Source organism: Natrix helvetica (assembly GCF_964273705.1).
Source record: "Natrix helvetica genome assembly, chromosome: 3".
NCBI lineage: Eukaryota > Metazoa > Chordata > Lepidosauria > Squamata > Natricidae > Natrix > Natrix helvetica.
The window spans coordinates 143053669-143070350 of record NC_138549.1 but is presented as its reverse complement, the minus strand read 5'-3'; the positions used below and the strand labels follow the sequence as shown (position 1 = coordinate 143070350).

Sequence of the window (16682 nt, the reverse complement as noted above, 5' to 3'; positions counted from 1 at the left end):
GCAAATATCTTTACTGGTTGCATGTTAACCTACGAATTAGTTTTCTTAAATGTAATTGTATTTTTTTTCTCTTGAACTATTCCATATCATGTTAAAAGTTCTTACCAAATGAATACTACTATCACAACCACATATATTTACAATTTTCAAATATCAAGCCTCTATTACAGTATATTATGGGTTAATATATCCACTGTCAGTTCCGGTCAGCCCAGCAGCTGGGCGCTGCGGCACTGTCACGTTTGCTCAGCTGGACATTTTAGGTTCCTCAAGACTCTGCATTTAGTAAATCGCCAGTTCTGGTGGCCCCACATGAGGAGGAACATAGAGGAATATGTAAGGAGTTGTGTTCTTTGCACTATCATGAAGGCCCAGCCTGGGTGGCCTCCTGGACTTTTACCGCAGGTGGCAGATCCAATTCGGCCATGGGAACAGATAGTCATGGACTTCATCGTGGATTTCCAACAAGGGAACAAGGTCATTTGGACGATAATAGACCTGTTCTCCAAGCAGGCATATTTTGTAGCATGCACCGGCCTTCCATCTGCTAGGACACTGACCAAACTGTTTATTACCCATGTGTATAGACTCCACGGTATCCCCAAAAGGATAATTTCAGACAGGGGAGTGCAATTCACTGCCCGGTTCTGGTGCAGATTCATGGCAATGATGGGGTCTTCACAGGGACTTAGTACAGCCTTCCACCCCATGACCAATGGTGCTGCTAAGAGGGCAAATGTGATGGTGGAGTGCTACTTAAGATGTTACGTCCAGTGCCAACAGACCGATTGGGCTGAACTCCTTCCCTTTGCAGAGGTTGCATATAACAATGCAGTGCACAAAAGTACGGGGTTTACCCCATTTCATGTAGCTACAAGGCAGGAGTTCGTCCCAATTCCGGAGTGTCCTCAGATGCACCCAGATGACACGACCTCCCAGGAGTGGATAGCCCGGATGCAAAAAGTTTAGAAAGTGGTGAGGGATGCGTTATGTCACTCTTTTGCCACATATAGAAAGAGTGCCGAAAAAAGGCGGAAGGCGCAAGGACTTTTCCACATAGGCCAGAGGGTACACCTCTCCACTAAATATCTGAAGCTGCCATTGCCATGTAAGAAACTCGGGCCCAAATTCATTGGGCCTTTCCCAATCGTGCAAGTTATTAACCCAGTCACAATGCAGCTAAGTCTCCCCCTCTACTGGGGAAAACACATCCAGTCTTCCACTGCACCCTGCTCTGATCAGTTCAGGCATCTGATATCAGAGGAGACCCGCTATGGCCACCAGCCCCGGTTACTGTAGATGGGGAACAGCACTATGTAGTGCAAGATGTACTAGATACCAGGTGGCAGAGGGGACGGTTACAATACCTTGTTTTATGGAAAGGTTATCCCCTGTTAGAGGCATTGTGGATTCATAGCAAGGACTATAGGGCGCCCCACCTAATAGCGAGATTCCACCGCAGACATCCCACAAAACCGGGGGAAGGGGTCCTTCAACTCCTAACTGACTGTAATTTTTAGCTCCCCAAATGCTGTCTCCACGGCAGGGGGCCGCATGTCAGCTCTGTCCACCCAGTGGCATGGACCTGCCATTCAGGGGAGAAAACCAGGCCAGCTGCCAAGACTCACCAGGCTTCCCTCCTACACAAGCAGCTGAGTAATCTACAAAGCTATTGATAACTGACTGACAACAATCCATGATTAATTGCCAGGTGGTTTTCATTCTGGGTTACGAGGGGGATGGGTGTGCACACGCACAGGGTGCAGGTTATCCTAATTACTAAGTAACTATAAAAGGTGGTGGAGAGCACTGGGTGGCAGCTCTAACAATTTATTCATTGCCTTAGTGTTTTGTTGGTCAGTTTGTGCCGGAGGAAGAATACAAACTGCATTTACAAACCGTTTCTGTGTTTGGCTGTTTTCATTAACCCTTCGGAACCTGATATCCACCAGAGTAAAACATTCTCAAGGAGAGTCCATCAATAAGAATGGAAGGATTATTGTTAGGGAACCAGGGTGTGTGTTTGTGTGTGTGTGTGTGTGTGTATGTATGACTACAAGGCATGGTACTTTATGCTGTGATTAATTTCAATATCAGAATCTCACTATCTGGATTTAGCGACTAGAGTAATCTAGTCTACACTTCTCCGGCTGGACTTCCCTGGTGCTACCCCCCGCCGCGAGGAGGCGGAACTGGAAGGTATTAGATGGTTCCGCCCCAAGCGCCTGATGGAACCGGATAGGTTCCAGACGGAACTTGGGCCACCTCCTGTGGACCTGACCCGCCCCCGAGTGGAGGACCTGGTAGTCGCATGGAATAGTGCGACTACCGGGGCCCTAGACCGGGTGGCGCCTTTGCGGCCTCTCCTGCGGCGACGAACCACCCTGGCACCTTGGTTTACCGAGGAGCTAAGGGTGATGAAACGCCACAAGAGACGCCTAGAGAGTCGTTGGAGATCCTCCCGCTCCGAATTTGACCGAGCACAGGCACGAGCCTATTTGAAGACGTACCTTGTGGCATTAAGAGCGGCCAAACGTCAACATTGTGCCGCTCTTATTGCGTCTGCAGATAACCGCCCTGCCGCCCTGTTTCGGGTGACCCGTTCCCTCTTGTTTGAGAGACCACGGGAAGCCCCACTACAGGGCAGAGCAGAGGAGTTTGGGAATTATCTACAGGACAAAGTCGCTCAAATCCGGATGGGATGGACCCCTTTCAGTGGTTCAGTAGAGACGCCCGTTGCGAGTCTTGAGGGACCGCTTTGGGAGGAGTTTGACTCGGTTGCCATCGAGGATTTGGACAGGTTGCGTGGACGTCTGCGACCCACCACATGTTTATTGGACCCGTGTCCCTCCTGGCTTGTACTGGCATCCTGGGAGGTTACGCGCGACTGGCTCCTGGGCCTGGTGAACGCCTCGTTGGGTGAGGGGTCTCTACCGGCCGCCTTGAAAGAGGCGGTGGTGAGGCCCCTGCTCAAGAAGCCTTCCCTGGACCCAACGGACCTAGTCAATTATCGTCCAGTCTCCAACCTTCCTTTTTTAGCGAAGGTTGTAGAGAGTGTGGTAGCACAGCAGTTCCCACGTCACCTGGAGGAAAATGATTATCTAGACCCGCGCCAGTCCGGCTTCCGACCCGGGCACAGCACGGAGACGGCCTTGGTCGCATTGGTTGATGATCTCTGGAGGGCCAGAGATAGGGGTTGTTCCTCTATCCTGGTCCTATTAGATCTCTCGGCGGCGTTCGATACCATCGACCATGGTATCCTGTTGCACCGGCTAGAGGGGCTGGGAGTCAGGGGCACCGTTTTACGGTGGTTTGGCTCCTACCTCTCTGGTCGGACGCAACGTGTGTTGACAGGGGAGCAGAGTTCGACCCGGAGGCCACTCACATGTGGAGTGCCACAGGGATCGGTGCTCTCGCCTCTCCTGTTCAACACATATATGAAACCGCTGGGCGAGATCATCCGTGGTTTTGGAGTGGGATATCATCTGTATGCTGATGATACTCAGCTATACATTTCCACTCCGAACCACCCCAATGAGGCCGTCGAAATGATGTCCCGGTGTCTGGAGGCCGTACGGGTCTGGATGGATGGCAACCGACTAAAACTCAACCCTTCCAAGACGGAGTGGCTGTGGCTTCCGGCCTCCCGGTTCAACCAGGTGCTTCCATCTCTGGCCATCGGGGGCGTCCAACTAGCCCCCATGGAACAGGTGCGCAATTTGGGCGTCCTCCTGGATGCCCGGCTGTCCATGGACAACCATGTAACAGCCGTGGCAAGGGGGGCGTTCCATCAGGTTCGCCTGATGCGCCAATTGCGCCCCTTATTGGACCGGGATGCCCTACGCACAGTCACCCATGCGCTAGTGACGTCTCGCCTGGATTACTGCAATGCTCTCTACATGGGGCTTCCCTTGAGATGCACTCGGAGACTACAGTTGGTCCAGAACGCGGCCGCGCGGGTGATTATGGGGAGGACTAGATACTCCCCTGTAACACCTCTCCTGCGCGAGCTGCACTGGCTGCCTGTGGTCTACCGAGTGCGTTTCAAGGTTTTGATTATGATCTTTAAAGCGCTCCATGGCACAGGGCCTAGTTATATGCAGGATCGCATCCTGCCCAACACATCCCTACGACCAATTCGCGCACACAGAGAGGGACTTCTCCGGGTGCCGTCCGCCAAACAGTGTCGGGGGGCGACACCCAGGAGCAGAGCCTTCTCTGTGATGGGCCCAGCCCTGTGGAATGACCTCCCCCGTGACATCAGGATTACTTCCGATCTCCGCTCCTTCCGTGTACAGCTGAAGACCCACCTCTTTCAATTATCCGGCCTGGCTCAATCGCAATCGTAATTTTCCCATTCCTCCAAACTGTTTTAAATTGTCCTTAAATATTAATTTTATTGGGTTTTTACAATTGGGGTATTTTAAAGTTGATTTTTAACTGTCTATTGATGTAATTTGTTTCCTCCTCCGTGTATGTATGTAGGTATGTTGTGTATGTATGTACGTTTGGTGTTGTTATATATTTTTTATGTTTTATGCTCCATTGTACGCCGCCCCGAGTCCTACTTGGAAAGGGAGCGGCTAATAAATCCAAATTTATTATTATTATTATATTATTTATTTCCTGTTCCTGTACGCCTTTAATTACAAAACATTAGGTTCCTTAATAAGCATTCAGAAGGCTCTTTGACTGGTCTGCCAATTACTTTTTTCGACTGGAAACCAACACAAGTTTTTCCAATACAACTTTCATAATATTTATTACTAGAAAAAATCCATTTGGGAGAAAAACAAAGAGGAGTTAGAGGAGCTTGCATTTTGTTTATGGTTGAAGAAGCAGCTGTTAGAAAAATCCATTTATTAGTATCCTATACCATGATTTTTCTAGGTGAAAAGACCAATATTACCTTCAGCAACTCCAAAAATAATGGAATACCAGCTGATGTAGAAATTAATCCAAATATCTCTTCAAGGATAATGAGCACAACAATATACAAATATGAATATAATTTTGCATTAAAATAGCTTGATATTCATAAACAAGCAAATTATTATTGCAATAAGACGATCTTCCCTCCTACATCTTCCATCCCTTTCTAAAAATGCTAGCCTGACAGATTACTATGGAGGGTAAAAGTCATAGGGGAGACGCAACTGCTTACAGTAGATTTCATAGTATTCCAATGTAGGAAGCCTAGTTATCTACATGCAGAAGGCTTTGTTTAAATACTATAAAATAAATAAATTAAAAACAAACTTCATATTCTTTTGTTAGCTCAAAAATTGTTAGGTATTAATTCTACAGATTGATTACATTAAGCATATGTCACTGGAGGAGGGTAAAATACAAAAGAACAGAGTTAATGTTATACTATCCACAGGACTGCTGTTGAAAATAACATCCTTATGGCAGATACTCCTTCTCACCATAGCATTTAGGAACATTCCGTGTATGACTCAGTATCATTACACAGCATGTTTTCCGATGCCTACAGCACCATCATGTTAAAGATAGTTGACCACAACGGGGGGCATTCCTAAATTATTACACAGAGGACAAGTCTCCTTAGGCATTTGGTTTTGATACCATATTCAATCAAGGGTATTGGAATCCTTTCATCAGATCATTTTCCAACATTCTCCACATATGGATCTACTTACAGAAAGAGAAAGTACTAATTTAAATAAATATAAATTACTTTCTGTCTGTCCTTGCTATGAAGAGTGAAACACCATTCTGTAATTTGTGGAACAGTTGGTACGACTATCTAGCTTCCTTGTCAAAAAGGTTAGGAAGCTAGAAAAGGACAAACACCAACACAAAGGCAGAAATTAAATTGCCAACCACTTCTTCTAAGTAAATATCTATAAGATATTTGTTAGATTCGGGCAACGAGAGAACAGACTCCAGACGATAGTGACAACAGCTCTTTATTTATTAGTAGTAGTGATCCAGCTTGCTATGGGGTCGTGTAGCTCCCCTTTTATAGGGATCTGGCAGACCTCCCGTCCAATCAGAACAACCCCTTGTTCTCGCCCTAGTGGCGGACCTGAGTGGAGACTACAGCAGTTTATGCAAATATCTAACACCCCTCCCCTCTTAGATGGAGTGTTCCAGTTAGTGACAAAGTCCTGTAAGTATGCCGGTTTCTGCCTTGCTCGGGTGGACCTGCGAAGTTCGGGTTGTGCCGGAGCGGGCGTGAGATCGGAGTGTCCTTTTTGTTCCGTTGCCCTGGCTGGGGATGCTAGGTTCCCCTCGCTGGGAGGCTACTCCGCTCTTTCGTTGGTCTCAGGTTCCACTCCAGGCTCTGCGGTGCCGTAGTCGTCTGTGCTGGGAGATTCGGGTTGTTGCATCGGCTGTCTTTCTGACGGGATGAGTTCTTCATTCGATGATCGTAGGCTGGAGGGCGTTAGGCGACCTCGGATTTGGTCGATGTGTCTTTTCCAATTCCTGCCGTCCTCCAATTCTAACAAGTAGGAACGAGGACCGGTGATACCTATTACCTTTGCCGGAATCCACAGTGTCCCCTCTGCATAGTTGTGGGTGTATACTGAATCCCCAATGCTAAAGTTCCGAATTTTGCTTGTAGAGTCTGGGGGCGATGTGGCAGAGTAATTTGGGTGTAGTCGGTCTAGGTGAGACCTTAACCGGCGACCCATGAGGAGTTCAGCGGGGCTTCTTCCCGTCGTGGCACTAGGGGTAATGTGTTGGATTAAAAGATAATGATTGATCCGTGTTTGCCAATCACCCGGGCCCATCCTAGCGAGAGCCTCTTTTGCAGAGCGCACCATTCTTTCTGCCTGTCCATTCGATGCCGGATGGAATGGCGCGACGAGGGCATGCCAAATTCCCTGACTTGCTAAGTATGCTTCGAATTGCATGGCCGTGAACTGGGGCCCGTTATCGGAGACCAGGAGGTCGGGCAGGCCATGAATGGCGAAAAGTTGCCGTAGTACCTTGATGACCGCCTCTGCCGTGATTGAAGTCATCAGGACTACTTCTAACCATTTGGAGTATGTGTCCACAACTATTAAGAACGTTTGCCCTTGCACTGGCCCTGCGAAATCGATGTGTATTCGCGACCAGGGTGCTTTCGGTTTGTCCCACTCCGTAGCGGGCGCTTCAGGGGGGGCTGGTCTGGACTCTTGGCACGGATTGCAAGTGGCTACCCATTCCTCTATCTCCTTGTCCATGTTTGGCCACCAAACGTAACTCCTAGCTAATGCTTTCATCCTTACGATCCCTGGATGCCCAACATGCAAAGCCTCTAATACATTTCTCCGCAGTTTGTACGGTACAACAACTCGATCCCCCCACAATAAACAACCTTTTAAAACCGACAGTTCATCACGCTTAGACCAAAACAGTTTGAATTCGGGTCCCACAATCCCTTTGGGCCACCCCCTCCATACCCAAGTTTGCACTTGTCTGATTACGTTGTCCTTAGCAGAAAACCTAGCAACGTCCACAGAAGAAACTGGCCCTGTGTCCAAACAGTCAATCAAAAGGACTGGTATTTCTGGAGTGGGGTCGGTTAACAGTTCCGGTAGCGGGCAGCGGCTGAGCGCGTCTGCATGCCCCAATGTGGAACCTGGTCGATGTACCAGTTTGTAGGAATACGCAGCCAGGAAAACAGTCCACCTGGTCATGCGCGGGGAGAGGGAGACCGGTGTGGGGCGGTTTCCCGCCAGAAGACCCAGCAATGGTTTGTGGTCTGTGATAAGTTCGAAATCGCGGCCGTAGAGGTATTCGTGGAAACGCTTGACTCCAGCCACAGCGGCTAACGCTTCCCTGTCCAGTTGGCTGTAGTTGCGTTCCGCTGAAGACAAAGTTCTTGAGTAGAACGCGATGGGGGCTTCGTTCCCGTTTGGCATTATGTGGCTGAGTACTGCGCCGACGCCGAAAGGTGATGCATCGCAGGTCAATACCAGTGGTAGGGTTTGGCTGTACTGGATGAGTAGAGTCGGTCGTCAGCAGGTGCTTGACTGCGGCGAAGGCGGCCGCCTCGGAACGTCCTCAGGTCCATTTCGCGTTCTTGGCTAGAAGTCGGTGTAACGGCTCAGCGACGGTGGCTTTCTGTCTGAGAAAGACGCTGTAGAAGTTAAGAAGTCCGAGGAAGGCCTGCAACTCGGTATGATTCCGTGGTGTGGGGGCATCCTGGATCGCCTTAATTTTCTTCGATGTCGGGTGTATTTCCAGTCCATCGATTCTGTAACCCAGGAATTCTATGCTGGGCACGTTAATTTGGCATTTTTCCTTTTTAAGGCGGAGACCCTTTTCTCGAATTCTAGCCAAAACAGTCCTAACACATTTCAATAATTGCTCCTCGTTTGCAGCCGACACCAAGATGTCGTCGAAATAGGGGACGACTCCTGGTATGCCCTGCAAAAGCCGTTCCATGACGCTTTGGAAAAATCCCGGAGCGATGCTCACGCCGAATTGTAACCGGTTGCATTTAAAAGCACCCCTGTGCGTCACTATAGTTTGGGCCTCTGCCGTGGCGCTATCCACTGGCAGCTGCTGATACGCTTGTGCCATGTCTAATTTTGCAAAAAAAAATTCCTGGCCCCAACAAGTGCAATAGGTGTTGAACAGGATATGCGCTTTGTTGTAGGGCGACATTAATTGTGCATTTATAGTCCGCGCAGATACGGACTGACCCGTCCGGCTTAACAGGGGTAACGATTGGGGTTTCCCAGTGAGCGTGATCCACCGGTTCAAGGATCCCTTGTTCTACGAGCTTATCGATTTCCTTTTCAATTTTGAGACGGAGCGCAAAAGGCACTCTTCTAGGTTTGAGCCGGATTGGCGCCACATTTGGATCCAAATTGAATGAAATTGGCTTTCCCACATACTTACCAAGGCCGGGGCTGAACACATCCTCGAACTCCTTAAAAATCCCTTCAGTGCTGCTGTTACCCACGGCGTTGATTCCGGTAACTTCTAGCCCCAGGGCTTCGAACCAATCCAGTCCCAGGAGGCTCTGTAATGGCGCGCTGGCGACGGTCACAGGCAGCTAGGCTGTGATGTCTTTGAACTGAACTCGAAACGTGCCTTGACCCACGATGGGGACCCTGTTCCCCTGGTAGTCTCAAAGCAGTATGTCTGGTGTTCGTAGTTGGCGCTTCTTTAGGCTCGGGATCGCCTTTTTCATTGCTGACCACGAGATGATCGTCAGGGATGATCCCGTGTCGACTTCAAGCTCGCAAGGGGAGTCCTCCAGGAGGACAGTGAGTTTCAGCTTTTTAGGCCGCTTTGTGCGGACCTGACCTATCGTTGTGAGATAGGTTCTCAGTGGTTCTCTCTGGGTATACTCTCTCTCGGCTCTCTGGGAATACTCTCGCTCAGCTCTCTGGGAATACTCTCTCTCGGCTGACTCCCTCGGGTCTCTCTCTGGGCGCCCTTTGTTTTCCCGCCAAGCCCCTGGGTTGGGCTTCTGTCGGCGACACATTGGAGGCTGCCATTGTGTGACAGGGACTTCGCTCCGACACACTCTTGCAATGTGCCCAAGTTTGTCGCAATGCGAGCAAACAACTTTCCTGAAACGGCAGGTAGACCGGGGGTGATTCCCTCCGCAGCTTGCGCAGGGCGGCAAACGGAATTTGGATTTTCGCGCCGGTTTTGTGTGACTGCTGCGCATGCGATGGCTGTCTTCGTACTCGCTGTCCTCGGTTTCTTGATCGGTGGCCTCGTGATGCACCCGGGCTTGTCTGGCTCCGGACTGGATTGCGCTGTACCCGCGTTGTAGCGTTTCCGTAGATCTGTCCGCTGATTCAGAAGCTCTTGCCTCATCTAGCGCAATCTGCAGGTTTAGGTTGGATTTGGCCAACAATCGTTTTTGTAACGAAATGTCCTTTAACCCGCATATGAGGCGTGCCAGGATTTGCTCGTCCAGGTCCCTGAACTCGCAATGCATTGCTGCCTTTCGAAGTGCTGCAACGTACTGATTGATGGATTCGTCCGCCTTCTGGTTCCGCATGTTGAATTCCTGGCGGCGAACGTGGCGGGAAGGTTTTGGCGCGAAATGTGTCTGCAGTGTCTGCTGTAGCGCCATCCATGTTACCGCCTGGATGGGGGTTGGCTCAGAGAGATCCCTGGCCGTCTCGAAGACCTCTCGACCGCAGTAGCTCAGGAACATATTCTTTTTCCGGGAGTCTGGTACTCCCGTGAGATCGTTTGCCTCGAGGAAGCATTCGAATCTCAGTATGTAGGATTCCCAATGCTCGGTGATTGGGTTGTATGGGGTCGGTGGAGCTTGCATCGCCATCTTGCCCTGCGTTCGAATTTGCAGCGCTGAGATGGCTGCCGGAATTTCCGCCAAATTCCGGGGCTGGATCGGATCCATAGATTCTGGTGGTAGCTCTTCGTCCTATCTGCCTCTCGATCCCACCTTCGTCGCCAATGTTAGATTCGGGCAACGAGAGAACAGACTCCAGACGATAGTGACAACAGCTCTTTATTTATTAGTAGTAGTGATCCAGCTTGCTATGGGGTTGTGTAGCTCCCCTTTTATAGGGATCTGGCAGACCTCCCGTCCAATCAGAACAACCCCTTGTTCCCGCCCTAGTGGCGGACCTGAGTGGAGACTACAGCAGTTTATGCAAATATCTAACAATATTATAACCTCAAATTATTAAATGTCTTGTGCATCTTAAACATAAAATCTTTTTAAAAAAATACAAAGTAGATTTTCTCCTCCTCTGCAACATTTAAATGATAGAACCTTAAATCTAGGTCTTTCTTCATACAATGGACAGTTTCACATATTAAACTAAGACATTATTTATGAAACAAATTACAGTTGTTGGATTTATGTATTATACTGAACCAACACTAAACAAACAATATCACTTAACGTAACGTGAAAACTTAATATGTAGTCAACGAGTGGAATTCCAATAGTTAATGCTTTTAAAATGAATTAAACCAATCATCTCCAAATCTGTACATCCTCCTGATTATCTCTAGTCAATCTTTATTATATTGCTGAGGATAAAATAAGTTCCAATATATCAAGATGACACTAGGAGATTAGGAAAGGTTGAACTAGAAAGTCACGCTTAAATATATACTTCTTTTTACAAATGAAGTAGAGATGGCTATTGTTTCATTGCTTATGAACCAACAGGCAATGATTGTGAGTATCCACAGATGGAACAAATGACAACGTGTGTCCACGCTGCTACACTAAAGCTACAATTTATTTCAACACTATGGTTTGCCATGGACACTACTGGCAGCTTTAATTAAAAACAGAATTTGGACCTTGACAGAATTTCTTCCTGTTCAGTAAGGAATAAGAAGGGATTTTTATTTTTTTATTAAGATCAAATTCACTGATAAGATAAGCCAGCTAAGAATCATTATTAGTTTAGCTTTTGTCTGGGTCAATTGAAAACTTACATGCATTTAAGTCACCACTGTAATATAGTTTGAAACTGAAAATAAGCCAATATCTTAATAAGATCATGCTTCAAGATCACATAGACTAGTAATGATAATTTCACTTCTTCACTCTTCCTCCTCCATCCATAATCCATAGTAATTATCTATAAATAAGACAAAATAAAGTATCCCTCTTGTCATGTAAGCTCTTTCTCATCACTTCCAATAAAAATATATTGATTATAATATTGGTATAAATATTATGTATGTGTTTTAAATACACTAAATGCTTTTCCAAAAATAAATTGTATTTGGGTTAACTATAGTTGGAAAGGAGCTGTAAATTCATACATAAGTCTTATGTGATGTATATGCAAATGTTCAGATAATAACAAAATTTGTCATCATACTTTACAAATCACTTGAAGTATATGCGTTTTTATAAGATTTCATAAATCCTAGAATATACTACATCAAACATACCGTTGTCAGTTATCTGTGACAAAAGGTAAAGACTCCAGAAACCTCAGTTATTTTTCATTGTACCAAATAAAGAACTTTGGGCAAACATCATACATATGTGCTATATTTTAGTGCCATGTAGAAAAGTTCTACTAACTGGCTGTCAATTTGATCAAAAGGAAATTGCCAATTTGTATATTGTTGTTTGACAAAATAAACTCAGAGGAGAGAAAATCAAAATGAGCCTTTGTATCCTGAAAATTAGATAGAAAAACTACTTCAGAAATTTCTTTTAAAAGGAAGATAATTTTAAGAACATCATAAGTAGATTTTGAAATAGCTTGAAGATATCTGTGTCCAATATTATTACCACAGCTATGCTAAGCCTTAAAGATGCACTTAGTAAAGAGACAAGATTTCCAATAAAGCAGCACATTCAGTTCTTAAATTGTCGATATTGAGGTAATACATCATGTTTTTTCAAGTTGAGACAGGGCTCAAAATCAAACTGTTCCAAAACAAGAATGCTTTGCACAGACCTAATTATTGTTTGGATAGTGATTTATTCTTTGGTATTAATTTAATCAATGGTTTTGTCAGATTTCGCTATACAGAACATAAAACAACCAGCTTTCAAGGAGTTCTTATAGATTGGAGTATGGGATCTAGTAATTGTTTCTTTTTAAACAGTACTGAAAGGAAATTCATTTTAGCATACTTTTCTGAGACTTGTGATATGACAGCCCACTAAAACTGTTTCACTGCTGTGATATCACGTCACATCAACTAAAAAACCACATGTCAATAGTTGAATTTATTTGTCAGACTAGGCTAAATATTTATCTGGCTTATGTTTTAATGCCGTGGGCAATAGGGCCTAGTAAATACACAATAATTAAAGGAAAATACTGTTCAGTACAACATACAAAATGCCTTGGGTTTTTTTCCAGATAAACACGATACAACTGATGTTTTAGAGCACTTTCATAAGACATAATTTCATAAATTATGCTAATATGTAGATGCCATCATGATCAAGTTCACTATAGCACAAACTCCAGTGGCTGCATCCACACAACATTGGAAACTGAACCTAAACTGAATCCTGAGATGTGTAAATCAAGTAACAATCAATGGATGTTCTTTTATATTATAATATTGTGGAGAAAAATCCAATCGGCCAAAATAGACAGGGTGCTGCATGAAATAGATTGCTGATCCAACTAAGGGATCCTTCTTCTTAAAGCATTCAGTTTTTACAGAAGCATACAGTATCTTGGTGTTTAAGACAGTTAGGGGGAAGGAACATAATTTGCAACCAGGGAACATTCTTAATTTTGAACTGCCACCGCAGGTAGCAACTGCATTTGCATTTGTAAAAAATAAATAACCTTTAACGGCAACGTTTTTCACCAATGTACGTGCCCAGACTTTAATGTCACACTAATCACTACGATGCATTTTTTTTTCCAGGGAATGGTGGCGATGTTACACAAGCTGCATTATTCAAGAACCCAGCAAAGGCACCTTTAGAGATAAAAAGGAGTTCTTACAGGGAGGAAATTAAAGCAACGAATGCCCTTTGAACGGAACTTGCAGAAGAGGAGGTAGCAATGAGGTAGCAAGCCACCGTCCCTTCTTGCTTGGGGAACAATTTCCAGGAGGACCCGAGCCGCCTGCTTGAATTCCCGTCCCTTGCCAAGATTTGCCTCCTCCAGGATTCACCGGGCGAAGCAAATTTATCCGCGCACGCAGACCGCCGGATGGTGCGGTTACTCCTCCAACCCAGACACTGCACACTGGCTGTTCCAGGAACCCTCCCTCAGCGCCAGGGATGGCTTAGGGCGGCACCAGCGCCTTCTCAGCCCTCGTCCCATCCACAACGGCGGGAGGGAAGCGCCCGGCGTGGAATAGCCGCGCTTTTTTTTTTAAATGGACTTCCCCACACGCGAGGCCTCAACCCGCCCGGCTCCCCGAGATATACCTTCCAGCGCCTCGAATATCGCCTGCGCCATCTTGAAGCCGAGGCAGCCACAGCAGAACAACCTAAACGGGCATTATGGGAAGACGAGGGAGGGTCGCTCCGCCGCTAGGGGGAGCGCGAGGCGATGAGGTTGCGGGGGGGGGGGGAGCCTGGCTCAGGGAATAGCCTAGCTGGAAGGGGCGGGGCCTGCCGGTCGTAGTGTTAGACAGCGGGGTTACTGCTGCGTTGTCCCTCGGCATGTTCAGGGAGGGGACCTTATAGAATAGAATAGAATTCTTATTGGCCAAGTGTGATTGGACACACAAGGAATTTGTCTTTGGTGCATATGCTCTCAGTGTACATAAAATCTTTTAATTTATGTAGAAGAAATGTCAGAGTTTCTTCAGGAAACTTGGTGTCTAGCGCAAAAAGGGAAAGCAAAGGGAAAATTTTGCATTTTGCGATCTGAACTTAGGGCCAATCTTGTTCTTTGTCCCGGTTGGCAAGAGGAAAAAGTTGTATCCGTGATATTGCTACCAACATCAAATTCCATTTCAGATTGAATTTGAACAGGAAGTCCCATGGCTGGAACCTTTGTCCAAATTTTGGGGGTTTCCATGCTTCTTCATCCATTCCTCCTTTTTGAATCATCATCAGGCAACTGAGGGTAGAACAAGAAGCAATGGGTGGAAACTAATCAAGGAGAGAAGCAACTTAGAACTGAGGAGAAACTTCCTGACAGAACAATTAATCAGTGGAACAGCTTGCCTCCAGAAGTTGTGAATGCCCCAACACTGGAAGTCTTTAAGAAGATGTTGGATAGCCATTTGTCTGAAATGGTATAGGGTTTCCTGCCTAGGCAGGGGGTTGGACTAGAAGATCTCCAAGGTCCCTTCCAACTCTACTATTGTATTGTATTGTATTGTATTATTGTATCTTGCATGACTCATTCATTGGAGAACCTAGAAGTTCCTATGATACTTTGTACCTTTTTATTGGTCCCAATAAAAGTATTATTCAACTAAGGATCCAATAGGACCTATGTGCAGCCTGTAGCTGAATGTAATATAGGGTACTTATATATTCAGTTTAATGTTTAGACTCAGCCACCAAAGGGGGGGTGTAGGATAATAGAGTTACAGTACGTTGCCACTTTCTGCCAGATATTTAGCCACAACCAAACCTGATGAGATTTTCATTATGGGAGTAATTTTCTGAAACACCCAGAACATGTTCTCAAAATTTCAGATATGCTCAACAACTCTAAATCATGCTCACCACCCTAGCTTTCAGCTATGATATTTCAGAACTGCTATAAGACAATATTCATGTTACACTATGTGTAGCCTCAGCAATGGCCTCTATGGGAAGGGAGCCAGCCCTGAAAAGAAATCCAAGTGTTAAAGAGCAGTGGGGAAATTATCTTTGTGAATAACACTGATGAGAATCAGAAAGTTTAAATCCCTCCCAGAAAATGGAAATGCACCCTATCAAAGCAAAGGCTACATTTTGATGTAGCATCTGGCATGATTTATTAATAAAGGCATATTGAGTCAGCAGGAACTGTTAACATCTTTGTGATCTATCAGAGGGCAGGGTGACATGACCATATCTCTTGACTTTTAATCCATAAAGTAATTCAGCCTTATAACCAAGAGACCCTATAAAATTCAATGAATTCGTGTAGGATCTGCATTTTGTCCAATCTATACTCCATTTTTTCTTCCAGCCTTTTTCTATAATGCCTTTTGACTAATTGCACTTAAAAACTATTTTTATCAGATTGACAAATTTATACACTCTTGGTGCTTAATCCACTGGTGGGGGCACTGGGAGGGATTTAGGGACTCACTCTATCCTCTGTCAAAACATATTTTGCTTTGAAATCTTTCTCAAGCCAACATTTTAAAAAATCCACTTGCTCACCAGGGAGACCAAGTAACTGATTGACAAGAAAGGCAGTAAAACTGATGTCCTATTTTCATATAAATTACCTGTTTACTTTTAACACAATATTGTTTAAGGGGGGGGGGGAATGAAACATACTCATAAATAATGAGAAAAACATTAATTCAGTGTCATGTGATCTGGCTCCATCTATAAAGCAAAGAGAGGAATTTGTATTGTTTTTCATTCATGTTATTATCTGTAGTAAAATAATACTTTAAAGCTTTTGAAAACAAACTCTGCCACAAGTGAAAATATGAAAACAGAAAAGGAAGTCTCTGGTTAACTTCATTGAAGGGGGGGCTGGGGGGGATCAGGAGTCTGGTAGAACATTTTCCAACAAACGTTTTTTTATTAAAAGTCATAAGACAGTTCCATATAGTTTTCTTGGCACTGTTTAAAAATGGTTTATCACTACCTTCTTGGGGCATTAGTGTGTATGTATTTCTCTCTGTGTGTTTTAAATTTCCAATCTAATTTGAACCCCTGGGATTTGGTAATCTTCTATTGACAATATAGAACATAATTATTAGTCCATATTGTAAAATTGGGGATGTAAGACAAAGGGGTTACATTTCTGCAAAACAGATTAATTTCCCATAATATTCATGATAGTTGTGATGACATGGCTTCTGAAAATGCTGTACTTTAGTAATACTATTGTTGCAATTCGGTCTGGTTCTTAAACGACCGACTTCACGCTTTCTTTTAAAGGTGCAGACATACAGAGAAATAGTTTCCCCTTGAGCAGCCAGGAAAGGAAAAGTTGTAATTACGGTACGGTACGCTTTTCTTTGTCTATTAACTTAAATCTTCTCGCGAGTTTATAAAATTAGAGCGGAACTAAAATCCAGGGGTTGGTTTTCCGCTTGGACATTATTTCCTGGAGCTCTGCTCCTATGCCTTTTGTGTTTCAGTCGAG

At 45.3% G+C, this 16682-nt stretch overlaps 1 protein-coding gene across 1 annotated transcript in view; it reads right to left on the bottom strand.

Moving 5' to 3' along the window:
- ZNF341 (zinc finger protein 341) overlaps positions 1–13930 on the bottom strand; it is a 34767-nt gene extending 20837 nt beyond the window's left edge. The window contains exon 1 of the mRNA XM_081948349.1: positions 13835–13930. Within this exon, the coding sequence (XP_081804475.1) occupies positions 13835–13865 (31 nt within the window). The 5' untranslated portion in view covers positions 13866–13930. The remainder of the gene's footprint in view (positions 1–13834) is intronic.
- Positions 13931–16682: the final 2752 nt, after the last annotated feature.